The 13,351-nt window shown below is 43.8% G+C and overlaps 1 protein-coding gene across 3 annotated transcripts in view; it reads right to left on the bottom strand.

Moving 5' to 3' along the window:
- SIRT1 (sirtuin 1) overlaps positions 1-13,351 on the bottom strand; it is a 37,051-nt gene that overhangs the window by 11,082 nt on the left and 12,618 nt on the right. For 2 of the 3 annotated variants that reach the window (XM_030798519.1, XM_030798520.1), the window contains exon 5: positions 388-535. In XM_030798519.1, coding sequence (XP_030654379.1) covers positions 388-535 — 148 coding nt within the window. Of the gene's footprint in view, positions 1-387; positions 536-1,034; positions 1,160-13,351 lie in introns of all 3 variants that reach the window. The other variant, XM_030798521.1, reaches the window with a different exon arrangement.

Below are 13,351 nucleotides of genomic sequence, written 5' to 3'. Positions count from 1 at the left end.
AGCCGGGGTTTCACCACGTTGGCCAGGCTGGTCTCGAAACTCCTGGCCTCATGGGATCTGCCCGCCTCAGCTTCCCAAAGTGCTAGGATTACAGGCATGAGCCACTGCACTCAGCCAGAAAAGATTATTTAAAATAACTGAATGCATGCAACTGCAGCATCTTTTGAAATCAAAAGCAAATTAATATCTGAGGTTTTATATAATTGCCAAGGCCAATACTTCTGTTTTTATTATTTTTGTTTTCTACTTTTCTGAGGTTATCTATAATTAATGAGATAACATGATTAAATAATGCTTTATCTCTTCTTGATGGCAGTCGGCTTTATAGGAAAAATCTTCCTATAAAACTAAAATAAATTACAGAAAACCACTCTGAAGTTTACTAACCATGACACTGAATTATCCTTTGGATTCCCGCAACCTGTTCCAGCGTGTCTATGTTCTGGGTATAGTTGCGAAGTAGTTTTCCTTCCTTATCTGACAAAGCTATGAATTTGTGACAGAGAGATGGTTGGAATTGTCCAGGATATATTTCCTGTATCAAGCAAAAGGTAGAAAAAATTTACATTAGTGAAATAAACTACAGATGTCATATGTTTAACAAAAAACTACCGATAATCCCCCACATAAAATTTTAAAAATGAAATAGATGAGCATTTTAAAGTATCTAGATGGATGCAACACACACCTACAAAAGGACTGTTGCTGTCATATGTATAAAACTCAGCAATTAGTGAACTTGGCCCCTTGAAGAAAAAGACAAAGTTGGCCCATAAACATCTCTAAGAAATGTTGATATTTTAATAAAAGTCAGAAGTAATACAACCTTAGGATATCTAATTTTTGTTGGCTGCAAATTCAGATTTTTTTCTTTAAAGAAAAATGGGAAAGTTTAAACTAAAATTACAGATATCAAGGTAGGGTGATTAAAAAAAAAGTACTGCCAATACAAGAATATTTAAAAATTTTTTTGATTTATCGTTCATTAGAATATCAACCTGCTGGAAGTTTAAAGCTAAAGTTTTAATCCTTACCAAAATTGTTTTCCTTCCACTGCACAGGCACATACTGGTATAGTATAGAGTTGCTCATGAATGCTGAGTTGCTGGATTTTGTGTGTGTGTTTTTCCCCCCAAATAATGCTTCAATGCTGTTTCTTCTTTAAAAACAAAGAATTCAGATATACACATGGCAAAAAGATCAGAGAAAAAGTATCAATTTTGGTCCTCCCAACTTTTGACAGTGTTTTTATTAAATTTCATTTAGTAAGTGACTATGGCAAAGGAAGTTTATTCTCTACTTTTTCCTTTAAAGTAGTAGTGCTATCATCTACTTACTTCCTTACCATTCATTACAGGCTCTAATCTATCATAATGCTAGCAAAAAACTAGCCACAACCGTATGTCCATCAATAGGGAACCGGCTGTATAAATATGGTACATCCATAATAGTGGAATATGTAGCCATTAAAAATAATGAGGGAGATCTAGATGAACTGCCCTGGAAAATGGTTCATGAAATACGTGAAAAAAGCACCAGTATGTATAACTTTTGTTTTTGTTACTAAGCAAAAATTGAAAGTATATGCACATGTATATAGAGATGTCCATTTCATCAATCAAGTCAGGAAGGATACAAACAGGCTGTAAGCAGATGTGGGGAACTCTCACTTCTGACATTATACAAAAAAGTTTAATAGAGATTAAAGATGACTTTTTACCTATTTAATCTTTCAAATTAAAAAAAAATTCCCACTGAAACTTCTTGGTTCTACTACCCAGGCTTCTAAGTAAAACTTAAGTGAATTCCGTAACAGCTATCACATACATGTCCACATGCTGCTAAAAATCTAGTATAAAGAATCCAAAAACGTCGCCTTACATTCAAATATTTATCACAAATTTTATGAATAACTCTTTGCAATTTAAGAAATAGTGCATATAGTAGCAAGGGAAAAGCTTAATAAAGTCAATGTTTACAGAAAATCAAAAGCCACTGTTTTGGAAAAGCGAGTTGTGTTAAATCAACCACTGTTTTCTTCCCCAGAATGCTTTGTTCTAGTACATTTACATTTGAGAGATTAAGCATTGTATGTCTCATTAAAGATCCTTCTGGAAATAGCTTTTAGAGTATTTTAGGCACTATGAGAATATGCTAGGCAACAGATAAAATAGGACCTATAGTAGTAAGCAAGTGATAATAGCATGCTAAACGCAGAATTTAAAAAATAAAATAACTCCAAAGCATGGTCAGGGAAAAAGAGCAAGTACCAAGACTCCACCATCCCTAAATTAACTGTGTGTGCCTTATCCATGTCCACCCCCACCCTTTCCAAAGGGTAGAGTAAGAAACACAAAGATGTATGGGACACTAGATTTAGCTCTTACACTTGTTTCCCTCCATGTCCTACTTACAACAGTTCAAAGTTAGCCCTTAAAATTAATTTAACTACCTTTAAGACAAATCATAAAGGACATTTTTGTTTTATTTTATAAGCCTGCTTTTTTTTTTCTTTTGAGACAGAGTTTCGCTCTTTTTGCCCAGGCTGGAGTGCAATGGCGCAATCTCAGCTCACCGCAACCTCCGCCTCCTGGGTTCAAGTGATTCTCCTGCCTCAGCCTCCTGAATAGCTGGGATTACAGGCATGCGCCACCACCCCAGCGAATTTTTTTTTTTTTTTTTTTTTTGAGACGGAGTCTCGCTCAGTCGCCCAGGCTGGAGTGCAGTGGCGCGATCTCAGCTCACTGTAAGCTCCGCCTCCTGGGTTCACGCCATTCTCCTGCCTCAGCCTCTCCGAGTAGCTGGGACTACAGGCGCCTGCCACCACGGCCGGCTAATTTTTTTTTTTGTATATTTAGTAGAGATGGGGTTTCACCGTAGTCTCGATCTCCTGACCTTGTGATCCGCCTGCCTCGGCCTCCCAAAGTGCTGGGATCACAAGCGTGAGCCACCGCTCCCGGCCCACCCCAGCTAATTTTGTATTTTTAGTAGAGACAGGGTTTCTCCATGTTGGTCAGGCTGGTCTTGAACTCCTGACCTCAAGTGATCCGCCCGCTTTGGCCTCCCAAAGTGCTAGGATTACAGGCGTGAGCCACTGCACCTGGCCAAGCGTACGTTTTACATACGTGAGAATCTGAATGATTTGAGTGTTTGACTCATACTTTCTGTCAAGTATGAAATGGACCATGTCTGAATTATTAGATTTAAATATAGTGTTCAAACTAATAGTAGTAGTGCAGGTGTGGTGGCTCACACCTCTAATCCCAGCACTTCGGAAGGCCGAGGCGGGCAGGTTACTTGAGACCAGGAGTTCAAGACCAGCCTGGGCAACATGGAGAAACCCTGACTCTACAAAAAACACAAAAATCACGAAAATTAGCTGGGCCTCATGGTTCATGCCTGTAGTCCCAGAAACTCAGAAGGCTGAGGATCACTCCTCAGAAGGGAGGATCACCTGGGCCCAGGGAGGTAGAGGTTCCAGTGAGCTATGACCGTATCACTGCTCTCCAGCCTGGGTGACAGAGTGAGAGCCTTTTAAAAAAACAAAACAAAAAAACAAAAAAAAAACTAAAAGGAATCTGAAATAATGAAAAAGATTACTCTGGAAGGACTGTTCTAATATACCACTCCTCCTAAGATAGGACCACTTGTTGAAAACCAAATGACTGGAGATACAACTTACAGATAGAAAATGGATTAACTCTTCCACGGTGGAAGTGTGACATGCTTAGTCCTATTCCAAGCAAGACAGGCCACCCAGTTTGAATATCCTAAAGCCTTTTTAAGGAACCAATCATGAGGGCTGGGCCATTCTGTTGCTGCCATAGGGATCATTATAGACCAAGAGTGGAAGCAGAACTGGAATCAAAGGCTCAAAACACTATTAAAACAAACCCTGCTTTCACATAGCTGTGTCTGGAAACATGCAAATAATCCAGGAATTGGCCATAAGCAACCAACATGGTCAAAACTAAAGCTTAGAACTATCCGCAGAAAGTGGCCGGGTGCGGTGGCTCACGCCTGTAATCCCAGCACTTTGGGAGGCCGAGGTGGGTGGATCACAAGGTCTGAAGATCGAGACCATCCTGGTTAAGATGGTGAAACCCCGTCTCTACTAAAAAATACAAAAAAAAATTAGGTGGGCATGGTGGCGGGCGCCTGTAGTTCCGCTACTCGGGAGGCTAAGGCAGGAGAATGGTGTGAACCCAGGAGGTGGAGCTTGCAGTGAGCCTAGATCGCACCACTGCACTCCAGCCTGGGCAACAGAGCAAGATTCCATCTCAAAAAAAAAAAAAAAGAACTATCTGCAGAAATGATGGCTTTTTTCCAGAGATTATGCCTTTCTTTCTTCTCCAAATTTCTAGCAATATGAATAAAAGACCACAGTAAAAGGCACAGGTATAAATGCAGTCCCTCAAAACTAAGAAAGCTGGGCATGGTGGCGCAGGCCTGTAGTTCCTGCTACTGGGGAGACAGAGGAGGGAGAATCACTTGAGTCTAGGAGTTAGGGAGCTGTAGTACTCTATGATCGTGCCAATGGATGGGCACTACACTCCAGCCCACACAACATAACGAAATTCACACCCACCTTTTTTTTTTTGAGACTGTCTCACTCTGTCACCCAGGATGGAGTACAGTGGCACGATCTCAGCTCACCGCAACCTCTGCCTCCTAGGTTCAGGCAATTCTCCCACCTCAGCCTCCCAAGGAGCTGGGACTACAGGTGCGTGCCACCACATTCAGCTAATTTTATTTTTAGTAGAGACAGGGTTTTGCCATGTTGGCCAGGCTGGTCTCAAACTCCTGACCTCAGGTGATCCACCCGCCTTGGCCTCCCAAAGCACTGGGATTACAGGTGTGAGCCACTGTGCCCAGCCAAAATTCCCTCTTTAAAAATAAGAATTTTTAGAGAATTCATCAAAATTTACTGATGTTACTCTTTGCTGATATCCACCCTCCCTATATATAGTTCAGATGGAGGCAGTTAAGTAGAGCTGCTGAGAATAGAACCTAAACTTTCCTTCCTGTCAAAAAAAGTGAAATACATCAATCCTGCTAAGGAGAGTCCTCATAATCCCTCCTGTCTTTCATTCCACAAAAGCACACTTGAATAAACTGCTCAACATCTTAATCAATACTAATAAATTGGTCATATGACAAATTCAACTGTATTTCAATGTAAGTATGGCTATGTTCTAATAAAAGTTTGTATTTATGAACACTGACATGACAATTTTATATAATGTTCAAGTGTCATGAAACAGTTCTTTCAATTTTTTCCCCAGCCATTTAAAATTAATTATTAGCAGGGGGTGGAGGTGGGATTGGGAAGAATAAGTTCAGGAGATCTACTGCTGACTATAATTAAGAACATATTGTAGCCAGGTGTGGTGGCTCATGCCTGTAATCCAAGCACTTTGGGAGGCTGAGGCAGGCGGATCACCTGAGGTCAGGAGTTCGAGACCAGCCTGGCCAACATGGTGAAACCCTGTCTTTACTAAAAATACAATAATTAGCCGGGCGTGGAGGCAGGCGCCTGTAATCCCAGCTACTTGGGAGGCTGAGGCAGGAGAATCGCTTGTACCTGGGAGGCGGAGGTTGCAGTGAGCCAAGATAGTGCCATTGCACTCCAGCCTGGGGACAAGAGCGAGACTTTGTCTCAAAACAAAAACAAAAAAAAATATTGTATACCTGAAAATTATTAAGAGTACATTTAAATGTTCTCACCACCAAAAAAATGTGAAGTAATGAATATTAGCTTGAGTTAGCCATTCCATAACATACACACATCAAAACATCATGTTGTACACCACATAAACTTTATTTGTTGATTTAAGTAATAAATTAATGTTTAATGCTTAGCTCACAGGCGATACAAAAACATGGAGTGGGCCACATTTGGACTGAGGCCATAGTATGCCAACCCCTGTATTAACCTAACACAAGAGAATGTCAATTAGTTAAACTGCCAGTCACCACTTAATAAATTTTAGTATGTACCACATATAACATAAGCACTTTTAATTTCCTCTTTATTATGCTACAGACAAGGCTGAGGACTGGGTTTTTTAATTTGTTTAAGGCTGTAAAGAAACAAAGAACATATGACAGAGACCCTATGCAGTCCGCAAAGCAGACTACATATTTACTACCAGGCCCTACCTTACTACAGAAAGTTTGCTGATCCAGCTGTAAACATATACCCCGATGCAGATGAAAGCAATAACAAAACAAACCTAACTTGCCATTTTGGTCACAAGAGCAAGTTAAGTAGGAGAGCCCTGTTTTGATATGAAAATCCAGCACTGGACTAGGCAACATGGTGAGACCCCATCTCTACCATAAATACAAAAAAAATAGCCGGGCATGGTGGTGCACACCTGTGGTCACAGCTACTCAGGAGGCTGAGGTGGGAGGATCGCTTGAGGCCAGGGAACAGAGGCTGCAGTCCAGCTTGGGTGTCAGAGAAAGACTATCTCAAAAAGAAAACCTGAAAATCCTAGCATTTAACCCTCTATGCAGTATTTACTATCTTCAATTTCTGATCCCTCACCCTCAAGTTTTCTATTTTTCTTTTAGGATAAGCACCATTTCTACTACATATTATGAACCAAATGACTAAGACTAGTAAGTACATTTCAGTTTGCTCACCTTCATGGGATTACTAAAGGCTGGAATCCCAATAAGCCTAACTCTTCAAGAATATATGATGTACACGTACAACTATTATGTATCCATAAAAATAAAATTTTTAAGGTAAATCAAAAGAAGAAGAACATAATATTCCCAGAAGTCACTGTGAAAAAGCACCCAAATGGGGAAAAATGGATAAAAACAAAGAGATAATTCAAGGATATACAAATGGCCAGTAGTAACCAGCAGTCATCCACACTAATAAAAACAGAACAGGCCTAACCTGGTGGTTAACGCCTACAATCCCAGCACTTTCAGTAGCTGAGGCAGGAGAATCACTCGAGCTCAGGAGTTTGAGACCAGCCTGGGAAACATAGCAAGACCGTCCATACAAAAAAACAAAGAAAGAAACAGCCGGGCATGGTGGTGCGCACCTGTAGTACTAGCTACTTGGGAGGCTGAGGCAGGAAAATCATTTGAGCCCAAGCGCTGGAGGCTGCAGTGAGCTGTAAGATCACACTACTACACTCCAGCTTGGATAACAGAGGGAGACCCTGTCTCAAAAAATAAGATGCTGAGCCAGGCGCGGTGGCTCACGCCTATAATCCCAGCACTTTGGGAGGCCAAGGCGGGCGGATCACCTGAGGTTAGGAGTTTGAGACCAGCCTGGCAAACATGGTGAAACCCCCATCTCTACTAAAAATACAAATTAGCTGGGCGTGGTGGCGCATGCCTGTAATCTCAGCTACTTGGGAGGCTGGGGCGGGGGAATCACTTGAACCCGGGAGGCAGAGGTTGCAGTGAGCCAAGATGGCGCCACTGCACTCCAACCTGAGCGACAGAGTGACACTCTGTCTCAAAAATAAATATATAAATAAATAAAAAATAAAGCTGGGTGCAGCTTTATTTTTATAATTTTATTTAAAATTGTATTTATTTTTGAGATGGAGTCTCGCTCTGTTGCCCAGGCTGGAGTGCAGCGGCATATTATTGGCTCACTGCAACTTCCGCCTCCCGAGTTCAAGCGATTCTCCTCCCTCAGCCTTCCAAACAGCTGGGACTACAGGCGCTTGCCACCACGGCCGGCTAATTTTTTGTATTTTTAGTAGAGAAGGGTTTCACCATGTTTGCCAGGCTGGTCTCGAACTCCTACCTCAAGTGATCCGCCCGCCTCGGCCTCCCAAAGTGCTGGGTTTACAGGTGTGAGCCACCGCACCTGGCCTCTTTTACTTAATATAGTTTTTAAACTGCCTTAAAAACAACCCTAGATCAAAAAGACAAAAACGTAGATACCTATCAATAGGAGACTCATATACTGTGAAACAACTTTAAAATAGAATGCTACACAGCCTTCTTTGAAAAATAAGGTATATCTGTTAAAGAGTCAAACTGATAAGTATATTTTTAAAACGTTATATTTCAGATGAATATAAATAGCATTTCTAAATTCAAATATCTATTTGATTGTTACAAAATTATTCTCAAGAATATTATATGGTGAAAAAAGATAGAAAACAAGGTGTTTTTGATTCTGTAGGTAATCATTTATCAAGTATTAAAAACATGCTGACATCCCTCCCTCAACCCAACACAAATTTCTTTTTCCCCCTGAATGACACCCAAGAGTTTCACCGTGGTAACCACTGAGAACAGACATTAGGGGCAGGAAAGACCGAAGGAAGTGGCAAACTATATATAGATATATGATTTTTGAAAGATACTGCACTCGTCTGGGTATCAGAGATAGACCCTATCTCAAATATATATAATTATATACACTTATATAATTTTTTTTAATGCTAAGAATGTATTCTGGGGTTTTTGTGAATTTTGGGTGGGTACAAGTGGCAGTGGCATGATAAATCAGCCAAATCAGCTAAATCCCAAAGTGCTGGGATTACAGGCGTGAGCCACTGCATCCAGCCCTAATAGAAGATTTTATTTCAGCCTTTCCAAGCTGCAATACAGCAGAACATATCAGGAGACTTAAAGGCTTAAAGAAGAATTTTGACATGTTTCTCTGAAATTCAAAACTGAGATTCACTTTCAGGAATTTATCCTAAGAACACTGGAGACATACCAAAAAAGGACAACTGTAGCAATACTATTTGTACATCCAAATGTACAAATACAGAATTATAGTTCACCACTTCACAAATAACCATTAAAAAGTATTCAAGTACCTCATAGAAAGTAAGTTTATTATATTAAGTAGAATATACTACAAATTGAAAGCAAAGTAAAACAGCCAAGTTTTTTCTTTTCAGGGATGGGTCTTGCTCTGTCACTCAGGCTGGTGTGCAGAGGTGAGGTCACAGCTCATTGCAGCCTCAAACTCTTTGGTTCAAGCAATCCTCCCACCTTATCCTCCTGAGTTGCTGGAACTACAACTGCAAGCCACTGGGCCCAGCAAAAGCCAAATTTTGTGCTAAAAATGTAACATAAATCCAGCTACAATACTATAAACGTATAGATATATAATCCATATACACGTGAGTATTAAAACATTATTTTCAGATGAATGGCACTGTGGCTACCATCTATTTTCTTTTTACTGACGTTGCTTTTTAATGAGCTTGTTTTAGAACTCAACTTTTTAACTATTAATACATAATCTGGTATGTTTGCACATTATCAATAAAGTAAACTTTTTGAATAAATGTAAAAATACATTCTTGGAATTAAGTTCACAAAATTCAGTTCATGTTTCTCCTTCTACCTTTTCTTGTATTTTAATCACTAGGGAAAGAACAGTGAATTCAGTATGGGACAGAAACTACACTCTTCGAACATAGTCCCCTTTTTTTTTGAGACAGAGTCTCACTCTCTCGCCCAGGCTGGAGTGCAGTGGCGCGATCTCAGCTCACTGCAACCTCCGCCTCCTGGGTTCAAGTGATTCTCCTGCCTCAGCCTCCTGAGTAGCTGGGATTACAGCATGTGCCACCACACCCACCTAATTTTTGTATTTTTAGTAGAGACGGGGTTTCACCATGTTGGTCAGGCTGGTCTCAAACTTTTGACCAGCCGCTGTGGCCTCCCAAAGTGCTGGGATTACAGGCGTGAGCTACCACGCCCAGCTGAACAGTCCTATTTTTTAAAAAAAGTTATTTTATACATCCTAATTCAGTTTTGCCTTGACTCTAAACGCAACCACTCATTTTTATTAACATCAGTGAATTATTTTAGGTTTCTGAGAACAATGACCACAACTTATTATCAATTTAAGTCATTATGAAGATAAGAACACAGTGCAGGTCGGGCAAGGTGGCTTACGCCTGTAATCCCAGAACTTTAGGAGGCCAAGGTGGGTGGGTCACCTGAGGTCAGGAGTTCGAGACCAGCCTGGCCAACATGATGAAACCCCATCTCTACCAAAAATTCAAAAAATTGGCTAGGCACGTTGGCTCATGCCTGTAATACCAGCACTTTGGGAGGCAGAGGTGCACGAATCACAAGGTCAGGAGTTTGAGACCAGCCTGGCCAATATGGTGAAACCCCGTCTCTACTAAAAATACAAAATTAGCCAGGCGTGGTGGCAGGCACCTGTAATCTCAGCTACTCAGGAGGCTGAGGCAGAACTGTTTGAACCCGGAAAGCAGAGTTTGCAGTGAGCCAAGATCCCGTAATCAAGGCTACTCAAGAGGCTGAGGCAGGAGATTGCTTGAACCTGGGAGGCGGAGGTTGCAAGTGAGCCGAGATCACACCATTGCACTCCAGCCTGAGCAACAAGCGTGAAACTTCATCTCCAAAATAAAAAAAAAATACAGTTCAGAAATGGCCCCATAGCTTTAAAACTGGCCTTAACTGCTCTTGTGTGAAAGAATCCAAAGTGGTACCGCAGCTAAGCACACTGTAACACACTGGTGCTGAGTAATTTTTTTTTTTTTTGAGATGGAGTCTCACTCTGTCAGGCTGGAGTAGAGTGGTGTGATCTCGGCTCACTGCAACCTCCGCCTCCCAGGTTCAAGTGATTCTCCTGCCTCAGCCTCCCGAGTAGCTGGAATTACGGGTGTGCACCACCACGTGTGGCTATTTTTTGTATTCTTAGTAGAGACAGGGTTTTGCCAAGTTGGCCAGGCTGGTCACCTGGGCTTACGTGATCTGCCAGCCTCGGCCTTCCAAAGGGCTGGGATTAAAGTCATGAGCCACCTCAGTTAGCCTCAATGAGCAATTTTGCAAAGAGCATTTTGAAGACATTTTTTATTGTCAGAACTTGGGGTGGGGATACAAATGGCATTTCGTAGGTGGAGGCCAGAGATTTTTTTTTTTTTTTGAGACACATTCTTGCTCTGTCACCCAGGCTGGAGTACAGTGGCGCAATCTCAGCTCACGGCAAACTCAGCCTCCTGAGTTCAAGTGATTCTCCTGCCTCAGCGTGTGCCACCACACCCGGCTAATTTTTGTATTTTTAGTAGACAGGGTTTCACCATGTTGGCTGGTCTCTTCGGAACTCCCAGCCTTAAGTGATCCGCCCACCTCAGCCTCCCAAAGTGCTGGGATTACAGGTGTGAGCCGCTGCACCTGGCCGGACGGGGACATTGCCAAACATCCTACAACACACAGGAAAGTTCCCCATAGCAAATAAATATCAGCCCAAGGCCGGGTGCAGTGGCCTATGCCTATAATCCCGACACTCTGTAAGGCTAAGCAGGAGGATCGCTGGAACCCAGGATTTCAAGACCAGCCTGGACAACGTAGTGAGAACTTGACTCTACAAAGAAAAAAAAAAAGTCAAAAACACATTTAGCTAGGTATGTGGTATGTGCCTATGGTCTCAGCTACTCAGGAGGCTCAGGCAGGAGCCCAGGAGTTCAAGGCTGCAATGAGCTGTGATGGCTTAAGAGTGAAACTGTCTCAGAAAAAAAAAAAAAAAGAAAAATCCAGCCCAAAATGTCAATAGTGCCAAATTTAAGAAACTGCTCTAACAGAGCAATAACTTCCTTAACACACCTCTCCATTACTTGAAATTTCCAGTCTAAATGAAATTTGAGGGCTAGGCATGGGAGGCTCACGCCTGTAATCCCAGCAGTTTGGCCTAGGCGGGCGGATCACCTGAGGTCAGGAGTTCGAGACCAGCCTGACCAACATGGCGAAACCCCGTCTCTACTAAAATTACAAAAATTAGCTGGGTGTGGTGGTGGGCACCTGTAATCCCAGCTACTCAGTAGGCTGAGGCAGGAGAATTGCTTGAACTTGGGAGGTGAAGGTTGCAGTGAGCCAAGATCTCATCACTGCACTCCAGCCTGGGTGACAAGAGCAAAACTCTGTCTCCAAAAACAAAAACAAAAACAAAACAAAACTTAAGTTCATTCTCAATAATCACATACAATCAATGATATAGATGGTATAGAAATTCTTTCCAAAAAAAAAAAAAGAAATTTCTCTTTCCTTCTGAAGTATCTAAATTTCACCAATATTTCCTCTTTTCATGGCTTCATTTTTAATGTTTTCTCATAAGTAGCAAAAATCATAAACCATTTTAGTGAACTTTCTGCCTAGTACACTGACTCACAGAAAAGCTTAGGTTATTCTGTGAGTATTCTATTCTTGTAATATTTAGAAATTCAGCTTCCTTCCTTCTTCCTTCCCTTTCCCTTTCCCTTTCCTTTCTTTTCTTTTCTTCCCTCTGTGGCCCAGGCTGGAATCTAGTCGGCTCGCTGCAGACTCCCTGCCTCCGGCTCCGGTGATTCTCCTGCCCCGCCCTGCGGGCTGCCTGGGATTGCCTGCGCCCGCCATCACGGCTGCCTGCTTTTTCTCCTTTGGCTGGAGGCACGGTTTCGCCATGTTGGCCAGGCTGGTCTCCAGCTCCTGACCCCGAGTGCTCCGCCCGCCTCGGCCTCCCGAGGTGCTGGGACTGCAGACAGAGTCTCGCTCACTTGGTGCTCAGTGTTGCCCGGGCTGGAGTGCGGTGGCGTGGTCTTGGCTCGCTGCAGCCTCCGCCTCCCAGCCGCCTGCCTTGGCCTCCCAGGGTGCTGGGATTGCAGCCCCTGCCCGGCCGCCGCCCAGTCTGGGAGGTGGGGAGCGCCTCTGCCCGGCCACCCATCGTCTGGGAAGAAGTGAGGAGCACCTCTGCCCGGCCACCCATTGTCTGGGAAGAAGTGAGGAGCGCCTCTGCCCGGCCACCCATCGTCTGGGAAGTGAGGAGCGCCTCTGCCCGGCCGCCCCGTCTGGGAAGTGAGGGGAGCCTCTGTCCGGCAGCCCCGTCTGGGAAGTGAGGAGCGCCTCTGCCCGGCCACCCCGTCTGGGAAGAAGTGAGGAGTGCCTCTGCCCAGCCGCCCCGTCTGGGAACTGAGGAGCGCCTCTGCCCGGGCACCCATCATTTGGGAAGTGAGAAGCGCCTCTGCCCCGCCGCCCCGTCTGGGAAGAAGTGAGGAGCGCTTCTACCCGGCCGCCCCGTCTGGGAAGTGAGGAGCGCCTCTGCCCGGCCGCCCATCGTCTGGGAAGTGAGGAGCGCCTCAGCCCGGCCGCCCCGTCTGGGAAGAAGTGAGGAGCTCCTCTGCCCGGCCGCCCCGTCTGGGAAGAAGTGAGGAGTGCCTCTGCCCGGCCACCCATCGTCTGGGAAGTGAGGAGCGCCTCTGCCCGGCCGCCCCGTCTGGGAAGTGAGGAGCGCCTCTGCCGGCCACCCATTGTCTGGGAATTGAGGAGCGCCTCTGCCCGGCCACCCATCGTCTGGGAAGTGAGGAGCGCCTCTGCCCGGCTGCCCCGTCTGGGAGGTGAG

This window comes from Nomascus leucogenys, chromosome 18, assembly GCF_006542625.1.
Source record: "Nomascus leucogenys isolate Asia chromosome 18, Asia_NLE_v1, whole genome shotgun sequence".
Classification (NCBI taxonomy): domain Eukaryota; kingdom Metazoa; phylum Chordata; class Mammalia; order Primates; family Hylobatidae; genus Nomascus; species Nomascus leucogenys.
Note: the sequence above shows the minus strand (reverse complement) of the source record. Positions and strands in the feature narration are given on the sequence as shown.